Source organism: Lissotriton vulgaris, chromosome 6 (assembly GCF_964263255.1).
Source record: "Lissotriton vulgaris chromosome 6, aLisVul1.2, whole genome shotgun sequence".
Taxonomy (NCBI): Eukaryota; Metazoa; Chordata; class Amphibia; order Caudata; family Salamandridae; genus Lissotriton; species Lissotriton vulgaris.
The window spans coordinates 1510019535-1510044858 of record NC_141694.1 but is presented as its reverse complement, the minus strand read 5'-3'; the positions used below and the strand labels follow the sequence as shown (position 1 = coordinate 1510044858).

The window sequence follows — 25324 nt, the reverse complement described above, 5'->3', positions numbered from 1 at the left end:
CACTGGGGGTTGCTGGACCCCAATAGCCCTCAGCAGCCAAGGGGACTTCATCCCCCAATGAGGAATGTGCCAGGAGGCCGTTTGCAGAGTGGTTAAGAAAGAGGGGGGAGCCTCTAACAAGGTGTCAGCAGTCCCGTTGTGTGGGTCTTATTGGTGGTAACAATAGGGGTTTTTGGCCCCCAGCGACCATCGGCAGCCAAGGGGACTTTATCCCCCAGCCATTAGTGCACCAGGCGGCACGTTTGCAGAGTGGTTTATAAAGGGAGTGGGACCTCCGAAGAGGTCTCAGCAATCCTGCTGTGTGGGAGTTAGTGGTGCTAACAATAGTGGTTCTTGGTCTTCAACAACTCTCAGTATTCCGCGGGACTTAATCCCCCAATGAAAAGTGCGCCTGAATTCAGGAAATTCGTGAGTTTGTGGCAAACAAAATAAGTGCTACGTCTTGGGGGATGAAGACCCCTTGGATGCTGAGGGACCTTGGGGGCCACGAACCCCTCCTGTTACCTCCAGTAAGTCCTACACAGCGGGACACAGCGGGACTGCTGAGACCTCCTCGGAGGCCCCGTCCATTTTCTCAACCACTCTGCAAACGGGCTTCTTGGTAAGCATGGGCGGAAAATCTGTTCCGTTTGCGGATTTTGTGGATTTTTCGCAAATTCGCAATCCGTGAGAATCGCGAATTTCCCGCAAAATCCGCGAGCGGAACGGATTGGGTCAAAATTTGAAGCTGACTTTTGTAACTATTTTAGAATGGCGCCGGCAAGCTGCCAGCAAGCTGCCAGAGCCATTCTGAAATAGTTACAAAAGTCAGCTTCAACAGGAAGCACTAATAGATAAAGTAAAGCAGGTGCTCGAGTTGAAGGTCAAATTCAGTTACACAATCATTAATCATCCCAAACTTGGGGTGATTAATGATTGTGTAACTTAATTTGACCTTCAACTTGAGCACCTGCTTTACTTTATCTATTAGTGCTTCCTGTTGAAGCTGACTTTGTAGCTATTTTAGAATGGTGCTGGCAGCTTGCTGACGCCATTCTAAGTGGGGCTGAGGGCAGAAGGGCACAAAGTGGGACAGAGGGCAGAAGGGGACAAAAAACGAGTGGGGCAGAGGGCAGAAGGGCACAGAAACGAGTGGGGCAGAGGGCAGAAGGGGACAAAAACGAGTGGGGCAGAGGGCAGAAGAGCACAAAAACGAGTGGGATAGGGGGCAGAAACGAGTGGGGCAGAGGGCAAAAGGGCACAAACATGAGTGGGGCAGAGGGCAGAAAGGCACAAAAACGAGTGGTACAGAGGGCAGAAGGGCATAAAAAACGAGAGGGTGGCAGTGATGAACAGAGGGCGCATCACGGTCTCGCCCCAAAAAAAACCCCAAAAATAAAAAATCCGCACAAATTCACGAATTTTGCGGATCGCAAATTCGCAAATCCGCGAATCGACAATTCGCAAAATTCGCCCATGCTTACTTCTTGGTGCTCTTCTCGATATTTCTTGATTTACCAGTATATGTATAGGGAAATTATATTTTTGCACTCAATATTTTTCACACAATTTTTCTGTTGCACAATATTTCTGGTTTTGATGTTATCAGAGAACCGGTAAAATGATACTACATACATTAAAATGTAATGCTGCTATCAGTACTATTTAGAAATGTGTGAAATTATGTTCCCCTATTTAAAATTATCATGAATGGAATTGTTTTTGGATGCTACTATGACAGTGATGAAATATGAGGTGTTTTCATCTTTACTCATGTCAGAGTGGAGTATAATTTGTTTTTTCGTGATTGCCACCATTATGACAATGGAGCACGGTGCTCCTGGCATCATCAGAAGACATAAATTCTGTATGCTTGTTGAACGCCAAGTGTATTTTATGTGTTCTGAATATTTTGGAGAAGCTTGTTTCCATATTTGTGGTTTCTTGAGATCATTGATTATGGTGCAAACTGCATTCAAATTGTCTGTTGTAAATCATTCCTGTAATCTACAGCTACAACTACTACTTAAGTACATCAGGCTGAAAGTATGTACTTACAGAGGGGAAGCTAATGTGACCTTCATGGAATGGATTCAGATATTCCTCAGTAAGCTCAATAAGATCAGAACAGGCTCCAGTGAAATTTGCTTTGAGACAATTACTCCTGGAAAGTCCCAGGGATCATCCTTCCTGCATCTTCATTTAATATTACCCGTTATTCATGTATCACCAGCCGGTTCTTCGGATTCTTGATGAAAATATTCAAATCAACTTTATCTGGAAAAGGAAATGTGGAATCAAGACATCATGAAAAGCTTGGAACACATTTCTTTGCATGTAGGAGAGTTTCTGCTGTCTCACAAAGGCTAAAACAGAGCTAATTGTGCTTGGTTGCCGGGTCAGTATTGCAAGTAGCCCCCTTTTAATTGTCCAGCTCCTGCTGAAACCTGGCTATGATATTATTCCAAGAACTCACTTTTCCTAAATAAATCAATGGATTCATCAAATGTACTAATTTTGAGCTCGTCAAGCTTTGTATTAGGGTGGAGCCCACCATACATCTAGTAATCACACAGTTTGAAAAACATCCTTGCAAACGGAATCAGACACCAGTCTGTGATGGATACTACAAAACCATGTATAATGTCACTTCAGGTTACTGAGAATTTTTTGAGGCTAACACAGTGTAGATACAAATGGCGTTAAAAAAGAATGTGCTGGTCCCAGTAAGAATATAACAGACCGGTTACAAAACCAGCCTGCAGCAACGGCTCACAGGCTGAAAATCTGAACTATTTGAAGCTCTAGCTGAAAATAGTAATTTAGCTCCCAGCATCAAGGCAGATCACAAAATGTAATGCAGTATGCAAAAGACATTCTGATAAATTACCCTGAAAGTCAGGGTCTTTGTGGATGTATGCACCTGTTGCGCATGAATGGAAGATATGAGTATGGGTGAATGAGAGTATTACAATGTGTTGTATTACTTCCATCATATGTGGCACTGTTACATGTATTACACAAACATACAACCATTTCTTTAAATAGGAGAAATTTAAAGTGCAGAAACATATTCAGTAAAAAAAGTTGATAATATGGAAAGATTTTCTACTCTTTCAATTTCTCCCACTTAATAAAATTGCTGTATTTTTCAGTTATAAATATGACACTGTTTTACCAGCCACTGGGAGAAAAATGCCTACTGTGTGTAAATGGGACACTTTGAAATGGGAGAAAATTAAACTGTTGAGTTAACTTTGCTTTTATTGATTCCATAAAACTCCTTCTTTCACTTTTCTCCCGTATCAATGTGCTGCATTTACAAACAGGAGGAATCTTGCACCCACTGGCCTGCAGACACAATGCCATATTTATAACAGAAGAATACAGCCATTTGTTTAAATAGGAGGAATTTAAAGTGAAGAAACATGCTTCATAAAATATTAAGACGCAATTGGCTTATTTGACAGTGGAGAAAAACAGTGTCTTAATGTTTTATAGAAATATTTCTATCCTCTAAATTTCTCCCATTTCAAAAAAATGATAGGATTTTTCAGTTATAAATGTGACACAGTGTCTACTGACCTCTGGGAGCAAGAGTCTGCAGTTTGTAAATGCAACACTTTGAAATGGGATAACATTCAAATGAAGAGTTAACCCAATTATTAAGTTTACGCTTCATTTTAATTGTCTCCCATTTAAAAGCATTCAGAAACATAATTTTGTTCTCATGCTCCAATATTGAGTTGACAAGGACTAACTCCATCTCATTATCAGGCCCCGCTATCTGCAGCCTAAAAAAATATTGTAAAATAAACACCCCATTTGCTTAACTTTAAAAGGGAAATGTGACCTTGTGCATATCTGAAAATGAAATCAAGCCTGCGAGCTACTCTGAAGATGTCTGTGAACTAATAGTATCTCTTGAAGACACCTGCTTAAGAGTGATGTCAGCAAAATCTGTGTACAAAAATGTTGCCATCTGAATAGAATGAAAATGATTTGTGATGTTTCTAATTGTTTCCACCTCTTACTCAGGATGTGAAATTGTACCAGATGTAAATGTGGCAGCAAAGAAATTTGGAATCAAACTTTTACTACCAGTTGCAGACGGTATGAACGAAGTGTGTTTACGATGTGAAAATGTGAGTAGCATTCACACTTATCTATTTTACTTTTCATTATTTTCTGATTCTATAATTTGGGGTATTTTTATGTTGTACAGGCAATTCTGACAAGATTATCACTCACATATTCCTCTTATTGTAAGAAGTAATTAAACCTTGGGCAAGTTATAATTTTTACATTATGTCCAAGTAACAACTTCCATGAAGTTCTCTTCCTCTTAACTAATGGAAACCCAAACATACGAATAATTAGCATATATATCTTCAAGATTTAAAAAGTATGATATAAGGTGTCTATTTAAGAACTCACACAATTAGTAGGCCAGGTTCTGTTCAATCATTAACCTTTCCACTCAGAGAGAGTGATATTTGCTGCATGTAAGGCCCTCACCCAAATCAAAAGTGGTATGTTTCATCATTGGACTTCTCACACCTTGGGCCGGTGGCATCCAAGGTGGCACTACCACTATGCATGGGAGCAAGGATTTTTTGTAAAAATGTACCTCCAAAAGATTGTCAATTGCCAGAGTAAAAGAACTGTTAAAACTATCCAGGGCTATCCAAAAATATTTGTATTAGCTGATGGCTTGATAGGGTTTGAAGCAGATAAATGAATGATGCCGGAGGCTGTCCATCACCCTGTCATCCTCACTAATGTCAACATGTTTTGGCCATCCTTCTAAGCGCCCAATGGTTCAGCGATCTTTATCAGGATGCCAAAGTCTTTGCCTACTAAATAATGCAAAGTCTACGTGTTAGTTTTCGATAATTTCACCATTTAATATTGTGATGTCCTAGTTTTTCAAATAAAATTCAAAAATACTTTATTTAGACAATTAAGTCTGTCAAAGTGCATAGAATTTGTGATGTGGTAGGTGCTGGGTGATCAATTACTAAATGGATGACCAAGACCTCAAGTCCCTGTAAGAAAATATCTTAATAGGGTTCGTAGTTATATCTTACAAACATCTCCTCCTGATGTCATTGCTCCAGAAATTTGCAGTGTCCGTCCCTTGAAGTACATTTGACAATAGGGAGATACCGCCTCAGTTTCCCCGGATTGAGAACAATTTCCTCAACTCCTGGAGCAATGATCTCCGGAAGCCATATTTATAAGATATAAATAGGAACCAGGAGGCCCCAATATATCAAGATAAAGGGGAAGACATAGGGGTTCAACTTCATCAAAGCAGGTATATTGAGCATTACACTACCTTTGTGACCCATACATCCACACTTCCATCACAAGACCTACTCTTACAGATGTTCCTGCTGAGATGTTTATAAAAAGATTGTTAGTATTGAATAGTATAGTAGAATAGAAAGGGAGTGAAGTAGCAGGTGTGATGAGGATGTGATGAGTAGATGTGTGGGTGGCAAGCAGCGTGGATCTAAGAAGTCCTGTCATCAGGAGATTATTGTGGATAGAATGAACGCCTGCACCATAGTCCAGCAATTCGTATTATTGGGATGAAAGATTCAAAGTCAAGGGTAACGAGATTTAGCAAGGTTTTTAACTTAAGTGGAGTACAAGTGGTTAGAGTAAATTTTGAAACCCAGGGATTTTGTATTGGACTGTTGACATTCATTGACAGCTCAAACAGACACATTTGCAGTAGGATTATGGTTTTTAGGATAGTTTAAGAATTGAGTTTCATATGGTTGGATTTTAGTTAGTGGTTCAGCATCCATCACATAGTATTAGAGAGATAAACATTGAAGCTAGGGATATAATCAAGCACTAATTTTTAAGGTCTCGCCTCCGATGCAGCGCATGCGCTGCTTAGCCTTGGTGAGACTTATTGTCGTTGGTTTGGTGTCTGGCATCTCTGGAAGCGGGGTTGGTATCTGCCCTGTCGTCCTTAGGCCCGCCCACCGGACTGGGGAGTTAGCTTGCGCACGCTTCCGGACTGCGTCTCTTCCAGACACGCCTGACTTGGCCCTGAGAAAGAGACGCAGTTGCGATCTGTCGGCTGATGAAGGCACAACATTTCAACGCAATGAATGTAACGAGTGTCTCTTACTACTACCAACATCCATAGATGCGTTATAATACAAGGGAGACTGTAGCAGGTATGTAATACAGAACAATGGTCAGCAGGACTCACTTACATAGGTATCTTTGTTGCAGCTTAAAAATAAATCAAATGTATGTATTTACAATGCCTCATCCATACCATACAATTAAGAAAAAGCAATCAATCAAAGCCACTTTTCTTTTGGATTCAGATTTATTCATTCCTCTGAGCCACACAAGGTGTAATAAGTACAGAAAAAAATACTGCAGACTAAGCTCCGCTAATAAGGGTGAACTGATATACGGGAGGGAAAATGCTCTGTACAGAATCACAGACTGTCCACGTATTTGAGCAGAGCACAACCTTAACTTCATATGAGTGCCTTTTCTGCCATCTAGTGGCTCAGTGAAGAATTGTCATTGAAAAATTTAAAAACAAATTTTTCAACATTGCCCTGGCTAATTCCAACGAAAGCTGCGCTTGCAGATCAGACACTCCCTACTATTGAGCTAATGACGTGTTTAGGGGCGGTGTTTACACTAAACGCTGCTTATGGGTGCAGTAAACTCTGTCAGGCCACCATGGCGGGATCATATAACCCAGGGCCCTGCTGTTGGCGCACCCTGAAACAGGCCCTGGGGTGGTTCGGCAACGCATGTCTATGCAACAATACAACTTGTTAAAGAACAAGGGCTAGAGATGCTATTTACTTCTAATGCCCTGCTGTTGATTGATTGGCTGATGTGATCAAACACCAAAACAGACCCTGTAGTGGCATTGCACCATCACACGTCTCTCCTGGAGGTCCGAGGCCACTCCAATAGGAGCCCACCAAGCACTGCACCACATCGGCCAGGAGAAGCCTCTGAACGAAACCTGTGACTTCATGCTGCTAGATCAGTGCGTGCCTCACACTCTGGGAGCACTATATGTGTAAATTACATATTTGCGCTATTTTACATTCTTTGTTGGAAAATGGACATTACTTTATAACCGGAACCAATAACTTATCTTAACTTCAATGTAGGCCCTATTTACTGGCCATTCGTAATGCCGACCTAGGGGCCGATTAGGATGGCGGACGGATCGCCACCGCCATGCAGGCGGTGGCTGTCCGTCCGCCATCCTTGCCCGTCCGCCACCTATTTCCCCCCGCCATATTACAATGGCGGACGGACCGTGGCGGGCTTTTCCGCCGCGGTCGCCTTGGTACCCCATGGTGCCCCCCTGCATTTCAGAATACAACATGGCAGGCACCGCCTGTCATGTTGTGCTTTGAAACGCACAACATGCATTTTTTGCATTGTAATGTAAAAAATGCGGGATGCACCCGGTACTGTGGCGGGTGCATCCTAATTCAAGGCACGGGACATCCGCCCCTGTGGTGGACGGTCCCGTCCTCCGATAGGATGGCGGACGGACTTTGTCCGTCCGCCATCCTAATGTTTTCATCATGTTTTCGTCTTGGTCTAATATTCGTCTGTGATATCTTTTATTTTCACTCGACATTATAGGTATTACAAGCATGTCAACTAGGGATTCTTTTCAGTAGTTTTTGTGTAAGCAGCCAGCTTGTACATTAATTTGGGAGTGTGTTTACCTTACATATAGAGGGGTCAGAGCTGGAAACGGAAACAAGCATTTGCAATGCAATTGGTGTGGTGTTTGCGTGATTTTGAGCTATTGGCATTGTAAATGGCAATGCTTTTTATATATGTATTTTAAAAAGCTGCAATATTAAAAGGCATTGTCATATATAATGTCAATAGCTCAAAATATTGTAAATGCGAGACCTATTGCTTTGCAAATGCTTGTTCCAAGAAAGCTTGTTATTTCAGCATGTTGATGTGAGGAGACATCCATGCCCATAATGAAACCTCTGAGTAACTCCATGCAAATGATGCTGAACATGGGTTACAGGATATGGCATCTGGCTCTTACATTAGCAATGAAAGAGATATGAATTTGGAGTCCTTATTGCATGTCCTTTTCGTATGTCCTTTTCACTCTACACAGGGCTGGATGTAGAGGATATTGAAGGTATGGTCTGTGGCATTGAATGCTCCTGAAAGATCAAGGAGACATACCTCTCTGCTATGTAGAATGTTATGAGTATAATCAACTGTTTGGATAGTAGAACCTTAGTTAATATTGGCCAAAACAGAAATTGGCTCTTAAAACAGCGTGTCAAGACCCTTCAGTAATCACATCAAGTAAGGGGGCTTAGTAATAAGAATAGTAGCTTTGATAGTTTGTTTTTTAGTGTCTGGAGTACATGGTAAACATCAGCAGCATTTGAATTATTGAGATGTTTTTTGCCAGGGAGATAACAGTGGTACCTTAACCGCATCCCTGCGGCGCGAATTCCCCGCCCATGCTGACTCCGCCTTGCGCGGGCGGAGTCATGACGGAACGGTTCCGTCATCCGCACAGCTCACCCAACGTGCATGACGGAACCGTTCCGTCAACAGCATCGAAGGGGTTAAAGTAGAATTTCACTTAATTAAGTGGAATGGGTGTCATGTCAGAAATTATTTTTGAAAGTGTTTAGCTGATTTTGTTGTGAAAGGCAAACTAAGTGACAGTCCTGAGTCCCAAAATGTATTTTTTCAGTTTTTGTATTAGGAAGGAGGTTGAAGTTATTGAGAATTATTGGGGTGTGATGCTGGATATGGGAGGTTGATAGCAGTTTTTTTGTAAAATAAATTGGCACATCAGCCAACTCGAAATGAAGAGTTTCATGGAACAACTGTTGGTCCAGTCATTGTGGGATTCAAGATTGAATGTTGACTTTTACAGCAACATTTGTTGTGTTAGGACAAGGAGGTTCAGGTTGACTTTTAATCAGAAATAACTGTATTCAACTGTAGAATCTATTTATTTTTAAGGTTTAAATTGGGAATAGTTAGTTTGGAGGATTTGTGTTTTAATCTTAACTGAGTTTGTCAATGAACAGTTTGATGGAATATATGTAGGATCACAGTGAGTGACAATGTCTTTATATATGCAGGATCACAGTGAGTGACAATGTCTTTAGACTGTCGGAGGGAACTTATAGGAAAATGTCTCTGTATTATCTTGTGGCTATGTAGTCCGATTTAGATTTACAAAGGAGGGAAATAGTCCAAGCTGATAGAAGCTTCTGGCAAACGCATAGCTGCTCAAGCTGCCAATCCCTGGCACATTGCAAACACGCAGGGCATTTGAGCCAGGTATGACAGGGCACACTGGGATGAAATGGAGCTTCAATATCTCCCAGATGAGCACAAAACAAAAGCACAAGATTTGGTAACTGTGGTAAAGCTAATTTCCAATTCTTCCATAAGATGTGCTCTAGATGCTGCTGATACCATGGCGAGAGAGGTCAACACTAGTATTTTACTTAGGAGACATGCTTTGTTATGGATTTCCGGGTTTAAGCCCGAAGTCCAACAATTTATCTTAAACAGACCATTTGATAAAAAACCTCTTTTTGGTCCTGATGTCGAAAAGGCACTCGAAAAAATTAAAAAGGACACTGAAGTAGCTAAATCCATGGGAGCACCCCAGTTCTCTTCAAACAGAGGCTCCTTTTGTTGCTCCTTTTACTGAGCAGAGTCCAAGACTACACCCTCAGGCCAGAATACCTCCACTTACAAATGTAATAACCAGTCCTCTCCCTCAAAAGCTTTTTTCGAGGAGGTTATAGAGGGAACAACTCTAAAGGTAGGGGTAAGAGCAACACATCCTGTAACTCCCCTTCCCCTAATAAGCAATGACACACCCACACTTCCCCTGACCATATCACACCTGTCAGGGGAAGACTTCAACAATTTATCCCCACTTGGCAATCTATAACAACCGACAAATGGGTAATTGGAGTTATCCAACATGGTTATTGCCTGGAGCTCACCACCAATCCTCAAAACATTCCACCTCGCTCTCACAAATTGACTCCAGATCACCTGCAATTGAACGAACAGGAAGTGCAATCTCTCTTACTGAAAAAAGCAATAGAACAGTTCCAGTAGAGTATCAAGGTTCAGGGGTTTACTCTCTGTTTTTTCTGAGTCCCAAAAAGGATGGTGCCTTAGACCTAATGGATCTCTGGGAGTTAAACCAATATATACTACCAGAAAACTTTCACATGGTGACCCTTCAACAGGTACTTCCACTTTTATAGAAAGGAGATCTTATGTCTACTCTAGACTTAAAAGACTAATATTTTCATGTTCCAATTCACCCAGCTCATCGCAAATACCTCAGATTTATGATAGCAGAGAATCATTACCAATTCAAAGTACTCCCGTTTGGAGTGACTACAGCGTACAGAGTAGTCACAAAATGCCCGTAGTAGTCGCAGCTCATCTCAGAAGACAGCATATTCACCTACCTAGATGACTGGCTCATCAAAGCCAGCACTTACCAAAACTGTCTAAAGCACACTCCGATCACAATAGACCTACTTCATCAACTGGGCTTTACGTCAATGCACAAAAATCTCACCTGCATCCTTCGCAGATGCAACCTTACCTAGGGGCCACTCTAAACACAGTCAAAGCTCTAGCCTCTCCCAGTGTAGCCAGAATACCCAACATTCAGTCTATGATACTACAGTTTCAGTCCAGCTAAACATTAACAGCCAGAGTGTTCATGCAACTGCTTGGAATGATGGCGTTTTGCATCGCAATTGTTCCCCATGCAAGATTTCACATGCGTCCCCTACAAGAGTGCTTAACAGGTCAGTGGAATCAGTTGCAGGGTCAATAAACCGATGTAGTGTTGGTAGACAACTGCATCCATCACTCAATGCAGTGGTGGAACCCACAATATTTATCTAAAGGATGACCTGTCATCGACCCAATTCCACAGATCGTGCTCACAGCAGGCGCATCTCTAACAGGTTGGGGTGCCTATCTCTAAGATTACACAATACGAGGCCTGTGGAGCAAAAAGCGCAAAAGCCTCCACATCAGCTATCTAGAGCTTTCAGCAGTTTTTTCTAGTGCTCAAAGCTTTTCAAACTCACCTGATAGGCAAAACTGTCATAGTCTGAACAGACAACATGATTACAATGTATTATGTGCAAAAGCAGGGAGGGACGCACTCTCTCCAACTGTCATGACTTGCTCAGACCATTTGGAGATGGGCAAACCATCACAGGATTATCTTCTGGCAGAAAACCTCCCAGGAGTAAACAATTAGATTGCTGACCTCCTCAGCAGGAGGTGACAGCAAATTCACGAGTGGGAACTTCATCCCCAAGTTCTCCTTCCATACTTTCAACAGTTGGGATTCCCAAAAATAGACTTGTTCACCACAGCCAACAATGCAAAATACCCAAACTTTAGCTCCCGGTTCCCACACCCGCTCTCAAAGGGCAATGCCCTATGGATGAACTGGTCAGGGGTATTTGCCTATTCTTTCCTGCCTCTCCCACTCATTCCGTCTCTGGTTAGGAGGCTCTGGTAAACATTCCTCATACTAATTCTAGTATCTCCTACATGGGCCCGTCAACCATGGTACACTATGTTGGGGCTGTCACAAGTTCCACAGCAAAAGCTGTACCTCCCCTCCTAGCTCCTCACACAGAACCATGGAGACATCAGGTATCCAAATCCCAAAGAACTGAACTCAGCGATCTGGCTCTTGAAGTCATAGAGTTTGGTTATTCAAATCTACCAATAACAAAAAAGAGCAAAAGAGGGAAAATTATGACCAGGTTGCCCACCACACTGAACCACAATACACAAGACCTGATTATGAAAGAACATTGCGAGGTTCCAGGCTCAGAGGCCAGCTAGGGAAACCTACCAAACCCACACATTTCTGAAAATTAGACACCATGGGGAGTTCAGTGAGGTATTGCTTGCATGGATCCCCCAATGTTTCCCTACCCAGAATCCCCTGCAAACTTCATATTTAGCTGGAAAAAAATCACTTTTTCCATACATTTTTGTGTGGGATCACTGTGCAGGCACAATTGTCATACCACCCAGGGTTCCCTTTGTTCTCCCGAGTAAAATGATACCTCACTTATGTGGATGGGCTGAAGGCCTGTTACTGGGAAGGGCTAAAAACATATGGATTAACCCCTTCGATGCTTGTGACGGAACCATTCCGTCATCAGTCACGGTTGAGCTGTACTGATGACGGAATGGTTCCGTCACAACCACACCCAGTTATGGAATGTCCAGCACCGAAGAGAAATCGGGGCAGAACGCAAGGTGTTAAGGGTATAGCACAGCAAATTCTAAGCGCTAGATTTTTTGAAAAATGTGTATTTAGCTGATTCTACATTGGACAACCCCCACCCCGAACTTTGGAGGAAAAAAATCTCTGGTGCATAGTGGGCTTTCTCCCCCCCCCCCCGGGGATCAGACAGACTGTAGCATTTTTGGGGGGTAATTACATGCCCATTCAGGGCAGCCCCCACCCCCACGTAAAGAAAAAAATTCCTGGTGCCTAATGGTTGTTTTCTGAGGGGGGCAGAAAGTATTTTGCCTTCATGGGGGGGGGGGTAGTTTTGGGGGCATTGCCATGGCCATTCTGGGTAGCCCCCCACCCCTGGCCCATAAAAAATAATCCCTGGTGTCTAGGGTGCTTTTTACCCACCCTGGGGGCAGATTGAGGGCTACTGCTCCCATATGCCCCCTGGGGGGACAAAGACTGTCTCTGTCAAAATGTAATGGGGGAGCAAAGGCCCTTGCCCAGGGGGCTTCTCCCCGTCCCTGGTGACTAGTGGGCAGATCCCTGCTTGGGGATCGCCCTCCTGGGTAGTGGAATGATACCATTGGAAAGGGGTGATTCTTCCCTTTCCAACAATACCTCTCCCAAATGTTTTGGTGCTCGGGGGCGGAGATAGCCCCACGAGCACCGAAACATTGAAACTGAAACTAAGTTTCAGTTTAGTTTACAATGTAATGACGACAGCGCCCCATGCGTGATCGTCATTACATTAAAAATAAGAAACAGGCCTAGGGAGGTTGGAGAAGTTCTTACCCACCTCCCGAGGCCCCCCCAAAAAAAGGAAATACCTCTGCTGTTTGCAGCAGAGGGATTTAGTGCACCTGTGCATATGATGGAATGATTCTATCATGAACACAGGAGCACTGGTGTTCATGATGGAACCATTCCGTCATGAGCACCGAAAGGGCTACTGGGCACAACCAGGGATCTGGCAATATGGGTTGAAGATGCAGCGGGACGCCTATGCCGGAATAACTTGCAATTTGTAGGCTTCCGAGAGGGCTGTGAGGGCTTCTCCATGGCAAAATTCCTGAAACAGTGTTTAAAATCAATGGTCCCACTGGGCAGCCTGTCGTCTTGTTTTGTGATTGAAAGAGCCCACAGGGCCCTAGTTAAAAAAACATGTCTGGTGCGCAGCCTAGGCCTATCCTTGCTTTACTTCTCAACTATTTAGATAGGGATGCTATTCTGCAATTCACTCGGAGCCAGGAGAAAATTGTATATGAATCAGCAAATATCATGATCTTCTCGGGTTACACCAAGATGATCCACAAACAACGACACTCCTTCCTGGTACCTAAACAAAAGTTACGTAATCTCAAGGTCCAATACATGCTGCTGTGTCCGGCTCGATTGTGGGTTGTATACAACTCCCATACATTGTTTTTCAACACACTGCCTTCCAATGGATAGATGAGTCGATGGTGATCAAAACCTATACTCCACCCAGGATAGACTCTGACTCGTTACAGAGTGATCGACACAACCCTTTCCAAAAAATCCACCTCTAAGAGCCGTAACAGGTCACGATCATCCTGGAGAAGTTCACATGCTGAAGAGGAACACTGACAATATCATCATGTAGCTGTATCTCATGAGACTGTTGTATTGGTTTTCTATATCTGATTGCTAAAGTGATATTAACCATAACTTCCTGTCATGATGAGATTGTGTGACTTCTCTCTCCCTATGTATTGTGCATGTGCATGCTATGCTAATTTATCTACCATGTATATTGCGGTGGGGTTTGAGTATTAACATGTCCTGGGGGTAGACCATTTGGGTGCCTTCATATGACTGCCACTCTAGAGAGACATAAGGAACCCCCTCTAGAGACCATGTTTTTTGGGTGTTGGGATAATGGGATGCATTGGTGTTGTTCTACTACATGCCTCATGATAGGGCTCTGTGAGAATACACATACTTCTTGTTCGTTGAAGTATGGGGAGGGAGGTTTGCCATTGTTGAAATCAAGTGTTGTTTATACATGTGTTGATGCGGTCCTGTTACTCATCTTCAATCAGACACACATTTGACTACGATATATATTTGTCACTGACACTCATCACTAACTTCACTTCCAGGGACACAGGGTCTTCTCTGAATCCTTACACGGAATGTTAGGGGGTTATTGGTAAAATAAAATGGGGGAGCAGTCTTCTGTCAGGTAAAATGTACAGGGGTGGACGTTATCCAGCTACAAGATACCCATCTCTTGGGTACCTACACTCCATGCCTTGCTCCCCATGGCTTTAGACAGATATTCCATTTGGGGTTCATACGGGGCTTCTGGGATATGGACATTTTATTCCACCTCAGGGTCCCCTTTTTACCTCAGAAAGTCTGGTCAGTTGTCCATGGTCGCTACATTGAGGTGGTGGGGGAACTTCATAGGGAGCAAGTCACTTTAGCTAGCGTTTATGCCCCCCTCCACTGGGTGGCAACTTTATTGAATGTTTCATCCATATGTGGGGCGAACTGCCTGGTGGGGGGATTGGAATAACAATATTAACCCTGGGATGGATAGATGGTGATCTCGGAGGGGGTGGGGCATCCTTCGTGATTCCAGGCTGTTTATCCTTGTGACCACCTTAGGTTGGGCAAATCAATGGAGGGCCTATTATCCCACCGAGAACGGCTATATTTACTATTCGTCAATTCACTGGTCTTTCTCCAGACTAGACTATCTGTACATCCCCGCTACATATATACATAGGGTGTCATCCCCCTACATCCATCCGCTGTGACTTTCGGATCACTCCCCTGTGTCAGTGGAGTTCCACACTGGTGCGAATTGTCCTAGATTCTGATGGCGAATATCATTGTGGTAGCTTCAGAACCTGACCTATAGGGCGACCCTTCAGCAAACAACTACTGAACACTTTACATTTAGCTTGCCCACTGCTTCTTAGAAAGTGGTTCTGTGGAGGCTCTTAAGCAGACTATTAGAGGGGTCAACATCAGCTTTTACATGGGTGACCGTAGGCGTAGAGCTCAGGAGCGGGTGCACCTTGAAGCACAGATTGAGAAATTGGAGGGAGACTGCAATGGACCCGGGTGGCTAGATTGAAGCTTAGCCTGACCCAACAGTTATACCAACAGCACCTTTTAAATGAGGTGCAGTTAGCGTGGCAGGCCACACAGCACAGAGTATATCAATGGTGTGATAAATCAGGCTGTATGTTGCAAAGATTGTGTCAGGCAGTCAAGGAGTGTCGCCGGTACCAGTGCTACGTGACCCCCGGGCCAGAGGGTTGGTGTCGGGCCCTTCAGATGTCACCCAGAGTTTTGCAGGCTACTACAAGGCACTGTATGCCAAGAATGACCACATTAGTGTAGAACTGGTACAGAAATTTCTGTGCACCCTGTCAGCCGCTGCTCGCACAGGAGAAGAAAAAATAACGATGGCCATGTTGCATACGGGGTGGGCCCCTGGGCCAAATGGTTACCCGAGTCAATTTCTGAAGCTCTTTATACTGCAACTGGGCAGTGCTCTGCTGGGGGTTATCCAGGAGGCATCGGTCAGGGCCATACTTCCCCTGGACTGGCAACAAGCAGAGCTCATGGTGTTTCCGAAACCAGGGCTATTGCCGAATGTACATTCGTCCTATCAACAATATTCCTCCCTTCTCAATATCGAGGTGAAAATTTTGGCTAAGACCTTGGCCAACAAACTGTTGAAACATATGCCAGATCTTGTCCATTTGGATCAGGCAGGTTTCATACCCCAGAGATCCACCCCCACACCATCCAGTGTGTTTATATTTTTATAATGCCTTGGTGGACCACCTGAAGAAGCTAGTGGTGGTGCTCTTAGCCGACATGGACAAAGCTGGCCAGTCTGCTGGCAATATTTATTCACTCTACTTCAGAGCATTTACCTTGGTCTGCGCTTCCTAAACTATGTCCGACTCTTGAATACCGGCTTGACTGCCTCAGTCCGGGTCGCTGGAGCAATCACGGATCCCTTTGATGTAGGCAGGGACACTAGACAGGGATGCCCATTATCCCCGTTATTGTTTGCCCTTTAGGCTATAAGTATCTTGGAGTACATATTACCATGGATCCCGCTACGTCTTGCTCCCACAATATTGCTCCAATCATAACTTGTGTGAGAGATAAGATTAAAGTATTTTCCCCTCTGCCCCTCTCTCTACTGGGCTGTTCTATGAGATTCAAAATGGTTTCCATGCCGCAGATCGTATACCAACTACAAAATAATCTCTTCACTATCCCTCTAACATGGTTTAAACAAGTCAAAGGGACTCTCACAGCGTTCTTCTGGGGCAGGTGGTGGCACGTATTGCCCTCAGGACCTGTTTCCAGTCCACCTTCAGTGGGGGCATCGCTGTCCCAGATGCCTACTCCTATTATGTTGCTTCCCATCTCCTACTCATAAATGAGGGGTGGTATAGGCAACAGACGGACCCGGCGTATGCGATGGAGCATTGGGCTATGGGCGACGTGCCTCTCTTAGACGTCCTCTATGGTGGGAGGATAGGGAGCCATATACCCCCGGCAACACAAATAGTGCTCCATTTATGGAGGAGGTCAGCCACACAGATGGGTTGGTGGGCCTAACTATCTCAGATGACACTGCTATGGGGCGGGAGCTTTCAAGGTCTGGTGGTATCCCTGTTTGGGTTTCGGCAGTGGGACGCAATAGGTTTCAACCTTAGGAGGAGTTATGCGCTGTTCAGACCTTAAGCCTTTTCAAGAACTACAGACAGACTTTGTTACATAGACACCAATTCTACAAACATCTCCAGCTATGCCACGCCTTAACTCCCTTTCTTTGTGACCTACATGACCTACCGGAGTTCAACCCTTTGGAGGGAAGACTACTGCCGGGAAACTTGGGTACACACAAAATCTGGAAGATTTATCAGACATTAGTAACACATAGTACGACCACACTCCTAACCCTACGACAGACATGTCTGTGGGATGAATCCACACGTGCTGAGGATGACTGAACTGAAGCAACACATTTATTGTTGTATGTGTGCCGGGCTTATTTAGGTTCAAGGAAGAACTTACTCATTCTCACAAAACACATTTCACATCTTGTCATCCTGCTATGGAGGTCACAGATTAAAACCATGTTTTGACAATCCTTAGGTAATTTAAGTCACTATCTTCACCACACACACACTACCCTTGGTTCACTGACCCTCACTCACCCTTATGGCTAAAAGAGAAGATCTCCACCAATGAGCCCTCAAACAGGGCTTGTGTGCATTGCAGTGCTGGCCTCACAAGGAGACAGCAAAGCCACTATGCAGAAGGCACCCATCTCGGTGTGTGAGGGCTACATCTTCCATTACAAAAAGACCCTCCCCTTAGCTGTCCAATCTAGACTTATACATCACAGGAACACAGGAACAGATAACCCTTCTTTGTATTTAAGTACTTCTTTAGAGGAGCATGGGTTCTGGACCTTCATCCCGCTCCTAATCCCTCCGTCTATTTGATAGATAGAAATATTGTATACATACATAAGTGAAACTAGGGCCTTGGAGTATAACAGCAAACATGTATATCATACCTCATAGAGTTGGGTGTGCCTTTCTAAATAGTCATGGTAACACAGATCGAGAACACGTGACCTAACATGTAAAACATTCACATTTTAGGTATTGTAGATGAGCTAAGCAGATATCTTTGTGGTCTTGCTGCCAACAGGATTAGTGGTCCGTTGCAGGCAGCATTGTTTCATATACCTTCACAATGGCTTTTTTGTTCTTCTCCCCTTCTTTCTATGCAATGGATGCTTGCCTCCCAATTCTTCTGTTTGTCCTGCCCTTGCTCAACGCTTTTAAAGAAATCATTTATTTAAATACTGTAAAGCAATACTTTTTATTTTGAAAAACGACATTTTTGTGAAGAATTTACGGTAAGACTGAAAAAATGGAATTAGCAAAAATGAATTGTTAAGGGCTTAGTATGATTTACAAGTGAACATAGACCAGTTTTACATAAACTGCTTGAATTCAGATATTTAATTTGGTCAATAATGAATATTTCAATTTCCAATCAAATGACATAACCTAGGCATTTGTATGAGGCAGAGAGTACCACATTGCCCCAAATTCCAAGTGCCCTATTAGTAATTCACTGTCAATGAGAATTTCTTTTCTGTGAAAATACCTTAACTTGAGTTCTTTATCATTACTCATTAGCCTATCAATTAGCAACAAATGTCAAGAGCCAGATGTACGACGATTTTTGCATTTGTAAACGAGTTTGCGAACTCATTTGTGCATGCATAACAGCATGGGGTAATTTTTTGCGACTTGCAAAATAGGATTTTTTGACTCGCTTTTAGGAAGGGGTGTTCCCTTCCTAATAGCATGCGCAACCCTATGTACAAATGTTTTGTGACCGCAATTGTGGTCGCAAAACTCTCGCAAATTATCACCCTCTTTAAGAGGGGGATAATGGAATCGCAAAAGGGAAGGGGACCCCAGGGGACCCCTTCCCCTTTGCAAAGGCAGGAGAAAATATTTTTTAAAATGCAACCCATTTTCTTTTAAGGAAAACAGGCTGCATTAAAAAAAAAACAGCTTTACTTAAAAGCAGTCCGAGACATGGTGGTCTGCTGAGCCCAGCAGGCCACCATACCTGGGAGGGCCTGCCATTCCCAATGGGGTCGCACATTCCGAGAAGCTCATTAATATTCATGAGGCTCTCAATTTGCGCCCCCATTGGGAATCGCTAACAGTGAGAAAAACACTGTTGTACATAGTAACTTGCGCCTTGCAAATTGCGACTCGCAAAAGAGTTGCAATTTGCGAGGCGCAATTTACCTGTTCGTACATCTGGCCCTTAATCCTTTTTGAAATGTCCAGTGACAAACAGTGTTTTCTGACTCACTCAGAATTTTATTTCTAATTTGCTCTGAAATGTTTCAGTAGTTTGTGACCGCATTGACTGTTACCAACTCCTCAACCTTACACAATTAAAACAGGAACTGAAGACAAATAAAATATATTGAATAATTCATTAATGGTGTAATCTTCCCTGTCCAATTCTACAAAAAACCTGTTCTGGGTAGGGGTGGGTGGAGCTCGCGGAATTTCAATCCGGAATTCTGCGGAATTACCCAAAAACTCAGTGACATTTTGCGGAGTTCCACTACTGGCTAGAATTAGAGTCTCTAGGTCTTAATGTGCTCATTGCACTGCTTATGTTTCCCACAATACACAGCGTGCTACCAAAACACAAGCGAATCACTCTGCCCTTGGCCTGCAACAATCACATTACTGGCGAAAGCGTCAAATTGCGTGAAAGATGTGTTTGCGTACTTCACACACAGTTTACTTTGGATCTTGGTGTGAATTCCTTTTACTATTGCTTCAATCGTAACACTTGATGGGAACCCAGTTGTTGACAGATGTTGGTTTTCATCTTTATGGCCTATCACCATGGATTCAGAAAGCCTGACTAACACTGTGCAGCAGAATGAATGGTATATCAAGCTGTCATGCATGAGCAAATATGTAAACAATGATTGAACAGTATCTGCTTCAAAGCACTGCATGTGAAATGCCTTGCACCCATATCTCAAAATGGACTGCCTTGTAGCAAGATTAAAGGAGGGACATTCCAGTCACAGAGGGGACGGAGGATGTATTCAGGTGGCCATGATAAAGTAGCACTCTCTATTATATCAAAATCCGTGTTGTTCAAAAACCAACTGCTCTGTTAGCAAGTGTACCCAAAAAAATGCAAGGCTTGTAACCAACCTCTTGCTGTTTGCTGCCATAGTTCCTTTTGTCCACAGTTCGGTACCGCAGCCAAATGATTAATCATTGAATTCTTGTTCCGTCCTTAGGGCTATTAATTCTTGCTTTATATTTAGCTGAAACTTTGGGAGTCATTTTATCACAAAGGAAATCTAGTATAGTAGTTAAAAATGACGATTATATCAAGCACACAATTCAAGTAATTGTACATAAGTTTCTTTAAAATATGCTGGTTTAGGCCAATCATTTAGTCCTAACCTGGGGTGTAAAATGTCTCAAGACAATGTGTTTAATCTAGAAACCTGTCTCAATGAGTTTGAGCGGCCAGCAGTCTCAGTCCCTACCCATGCTTTGGTTTCAGTGATGCAGGATGGGAGAGGTTGGCATATTGTCTGGCCTTGCACTCAACGCTGTGTGTCGCATGATTATCACCTGTCTAGCCCTTGGTAGTGAAAAATAAGGGAGCAGAGGCCGGGGGAGCCTTGTGGTACCCTACAAGTATCGATTGTAGTGACAGAAAGGTCCTCCTAATGTGCTCTTGAAACAGCACTCGAGGAAGGGTCAGTAGTGCCGCCATGGACCACCCCAGCTTGGCTAGCACAATGTCATGCTTCACTGGGGAGCGCTACACATAAGCACTAGTTAGTTTACACATTCATTTTTTGTTGTTGTAGGCAAATGGAGATTAAGGGATTTGCCTAGAATCACAGGATGTTGAGTCTATGCCGGGACTCAAGTTCCCAGTTCCAAAGTCGGCATCTCTGCTGATGTGTGCTGCATGAGATTCGACAATGTCTGTATAACTGCCTCAATTATTTCATTCATACAATAAGCAATTCAAAATAGAAAGCGTCAATTTATATATTACTGAGCAAACGATTATATATCACGTGCAGCTGCATGAGAAACATTACTTTCTTCTGTTATTTGCGTTTCCTGTCCTCTGTACCTGTTTATCAAATCCCCGCAGGGCTTCTGTCTTTCAGTCAGCTAATTCCTGCATGTTCTGGGCAAGTCCTGCAAGGGCTCCTTGATCATGTAACTCCCTTCCAAATCGATACAAACCAACTAGCAAATGCATGCATATTCGTCACAATGGGTTCCCACTTGTTGTTGACCAGACAATGACAGGTAATCTCAAGACCGCACTCACCAAGAGTAGTACTTCTGCTCAGCCATGTGGGATCCCATGAGTGCTGCCCTGAGTGCTGCCCCTCCATGGGCTGCAGCCCGCTGTGCCTCAGCATGTCAAGTTCATGTCCACTTCAAGGAGAACAAGAAAAGGTTGAGGACCCGGTAATGCTCTATGCGGACAGGCAGCAGATGGATTAGACTCACTCCCGCGCTGCTCTGCTCCACTCTGTGGCCATGCCATCCAGGATATATGGGAAGCCAACTGGGTAGGGACAGTCAGAGCATGCAGTCAGGTAGCTTGGCATAAGGTCTCCCTAGCCTAGGCTACATGTTGTTTTACTGTCTCCTCCATGACCATTCGGCAGAGCTTCACTTGCGCATGTGGGTGAGTCTATGTCTGCTCTCAGGTGCCATCTTTAAATTGGGCAAATGGCTGGGGTGTGTGACGGTAAACTCTACATCATGGCGGAGTGCAGAGTTTATGCCAAACTCCGTGCTCAAAGTGGAGCGCAGAGTGGCAAAACTCCACAAACTCCGCCACAGAGCTGAGTTTACCGCCCAGGCCTAGTTCTGGGCACATAGGTTGATCTCAGCAAAAGCTACCCGAAAACACCACTTGAATAGTTATTCAGTATACTGCACTATGTCAAGAAACTAACTTCCCTGGTATCCCGAACTCCAAGTAATTAATTAAAATAACTCAATTCGACCTGATTTTTTTAGATGATTTTTAAAGATGTGTGTCCCATTAAATGTAGAAATATTTACCTTTGGTGGAATGCTGGTCTTCACTTTAGGTAGTAGAGTTGAATCAGGAATATTGGTGCTTGGGGTGACAAACTTTCTTTGTGCCCCCCCGGCTCCTTTTCCGTGGATTTCCTCACTACCACTCCAGTGGTGCATCTAATCTCTCCATAGTCCCTCTCTCACATTTAATTTAATTTTTTTTCTAGCACTACTCATCCCAAATTAGGGTGTCAGAGTGCTTTCCATCAAACATGCAAACATATTATACAAAAAATCAGCCTTTGAGGTGGCGCATCATGATCAAATTGTGCCTTCTTTACTAGTCGAAATACAAGTGCCATCTTTGTACGACCATGTATTGTTTTTTTCATGTTGAAAAACTGCTAAATTGCAATGGTTTACAACCTTCCTAGACCCCTTCACTCACACACACATATACACACACTCACAACAGACATTCAAACACATTCGCACTCTAACATGCAACTACTCACCTGCATGCATAAACATTCACAATCACACATATAGAATGCACACACAGAACCATGTAACAAAGAAACATTTTTATGGTCGTCAGGGGTAGTAAGTGCTATATAAAAAGACATATAGTTGCACAGAAACACATTTACACACACATAAACTTGCTAAATATGTAGTCGCATAGCAATGGGCTCTTCAGCATAATTCTTGGAACTGCTATGCTTGAGTAGTGGCTCCCATTGACCACAGAGCCACTACTGATAAACATGGCAGCTGTGCCAGCTCACTCTGTTATGCCAAACCAGATAGTTGCATTCAAGTGCACCATCCACCCCCTTTGCCTCAAGACAATCTGTTTGTATTAATTACCAGATGTTCAGGTGATTGAATGGGAGCTGCTGGTCTGCATATGTTATGTTATGTTATGTTATGTTATGTTATGTTATGTTATGTTATGGCGCTCAAATCACCCGGGGGCATCTCAGCGCTTCTCCTAGCAAATACAGTGAGGACAGGAGGTGGAACCACGGATAAAAGGAGGGGTTAGAACAGGAATGCTTTCAAGTGCTTCCTGGAGATCAGGTAGGAAGTACATTTCCACAGGGTAAAGGGAGCTGATTCCAATATTTTGGGGCAACATAAGAGAATGCTCTACCCCCGGTACCTACGAGACGAATACGTGGAACCTTCAGTAGAGCTAAAGAATTGGACCTAAGGTTGCAATCCGAGGTCTGTTTGACAAGCATCTTTTGAAGGTACTGGGGGCCCCTGCCTTCCAAGGCTTTAAACGCCAGACAGCAGATCTTAAAGAAGGATCGTTTTTTATTGGCAGCCAGTGTAGTTCCGTCAATAGGGGAAGTGATGGGGAGCCAGGAGGACGATTTAGTGTCATCTTGGCAGCCGTGTTCTGAATAACTTGTAATCTAGCCAATAGTGTCTCACCCACTTCAGCCAGTAAGGCATTGCCGTAATCATGATGGCTGATTACCAACTCCTGGACCACGGTTCTGCAATGGTTCTCTGGCAGAAAAGGGATTATTCTGCACAAGAGGTGTAGGCTGTAGTAACAGGAGCTCACTGTAGCTGAAATGTGGTCCTTCATAGTGAGAGCCTGGTCTAATTTTAGGCCCAAGTTTTTTACTGATGAAGCTGGAACAGGGGGCCGACCCAAAAGGTCCGGCCACCAGTCATCTGTCCAAAAGTATGCTGATTTGCCCATAAGCATCAGCTCTGTTTTTTCGGGATTAGGCTGGTGGCGATTTTCCGTCATCCATTTTGAGATGGCCAGCATGCCCTCTGAGATACGCAATTTCTCCTCTTCAAGATTCAAACCTATTGGGAATATAAATTGAGTGTCGTCAGCATAGGAAATAATTTCGAACCCAAATGGTTCAACAATGGAGGCCAAAGGGGCCATATAAATATTGAGGAGTGTAGGGCTAAGGCATGAGCCCTGGGGCACCCCTTTGTCTAGCCAATATTTTTTTAACAAATAGGGACCAAGCATGATGGTTTTGCCATCGATCCGTCAAAAAATCATTAAGCCATTTTAAGGCCAGTCCTCGTATGCCGCAGGCATGTAACCTCTCCACTAGCATTCCATGGGAGATGGTATTGAATGCTGCGGAGAGATCGAGGAGAATCAGAACCATAGAACCACCTGTATCTAGGGTCCGTCTCATAGAGTCGGTCACTGCTACAATGGCTGTCTCGGTGCTAAAGCCTGGGCGAAATCCAGATTGAGATGAATGAAGGATCTTATTCGCTTCCAGTTAAGAACTAGGGCCATATGTATGAAGCTATTTTCGATTCGCAAAGGCCGAAATTCGGCGAATTTCGGCCTTTGCCAATCGGAAACGGCCATTTTTGCACATTTGCAATGTATGAAAAAGTAGCAAAATAAGGAATTGCAAAAATTTGCGATTCCTTATTTTGCCATAGCATTTAAGGAATCGCAATTTTGCGATTCCTTAATTGCTATGTAAGAAGCTTTTTTCTCTTGCGAATTTGGTTTAAGGAATGGCACTTTACCACCAACTGAAAGTTGGTGGTAAATTGCGATTCCTTTTCAATAAGCACAAATTGGCATTTTTCATTGTGGCATGTGACGCACATGCATGCCCTTAGGGCATGTATGTGCACCATATGCACACACATGTCATTTTCAGGGGTGCAGCAGGGTGTTCTTGAGACACCCCCTGCACCCTTGAAATTCGCACAATTTGCGATTAGCAAATAGCGATTAGCAAATTTCCCCTTCATTCCTATGGGCCTCCTGGCCCATAGAAATGAATGGGAAGTATTCCTTATTTGCGAATTCGCAATTTGCGAATTCGCAAACAAGGAATAGTAAGGAATCGCAAAAATTCCTAGATTACCTACATACATACCGTTTTGCGAATTCTAAATAGCGATTCCTTAAGATTCGCTATTTAAAATTCGCAAAACGGAAGTATGATACATATGGCCCTATGTTATCTGTTCACTGATGTTTCTAATAGCTAACCGAGCAGGGGCAGCAAAGATATAGGTCTATAGTTACTGAGCACCTGGGGGTCCGAGGTGGCTTTCTTTAAAATCGGGCTGACACAGGCTTTTTTCCATACTGCGGGGATACTGTCTGATTGAATCGAACAGTTGAAGATTCCTGCGATGTCCAGCGCACAGCTGGAAGAAAGAAGAGCCATCATTTTAGGAGGGCATAGGTCTCCTGGCAAGCCCGATTTTGCAGATAGCAGAAGATTCTCTATCTCTTCCGGCAGAATGGTGTTAAACTGGTCAAGACACCCAGCAAATGATGTTACCCCCTCCTCCTCAAAAGTAATGGTTAAATCTATATTTTATGAAGTATTAGTGGGAAAGT

The 25324-nt window shown here is 43.5% G+C and overlaps 1 protein-coding gene across 2 annotated transcripts in view; it reads left to right on the top strand.

Annotated features, from left to right (window-relative positions):
- The window catches only part of FERMT1 (FERM domain containing kindlin 1), a 303369-nt gene that overhangs the window by 188867 nt on the left and 89178 nt on the right, over positions 1–25324 (top strand). For both annotated transcript variants that reach the window (XM_086927689.1, XM_086927690.1), the window contains exon 11: positions 4018–4124. In XM_086927689.1, the coding sequence (XP_086783815.1) occupies positions 4018–4124 (107 nt within the window). The remainder of the gene's footprint in view (positions 1–4017; positions 4125–25324) is intronic.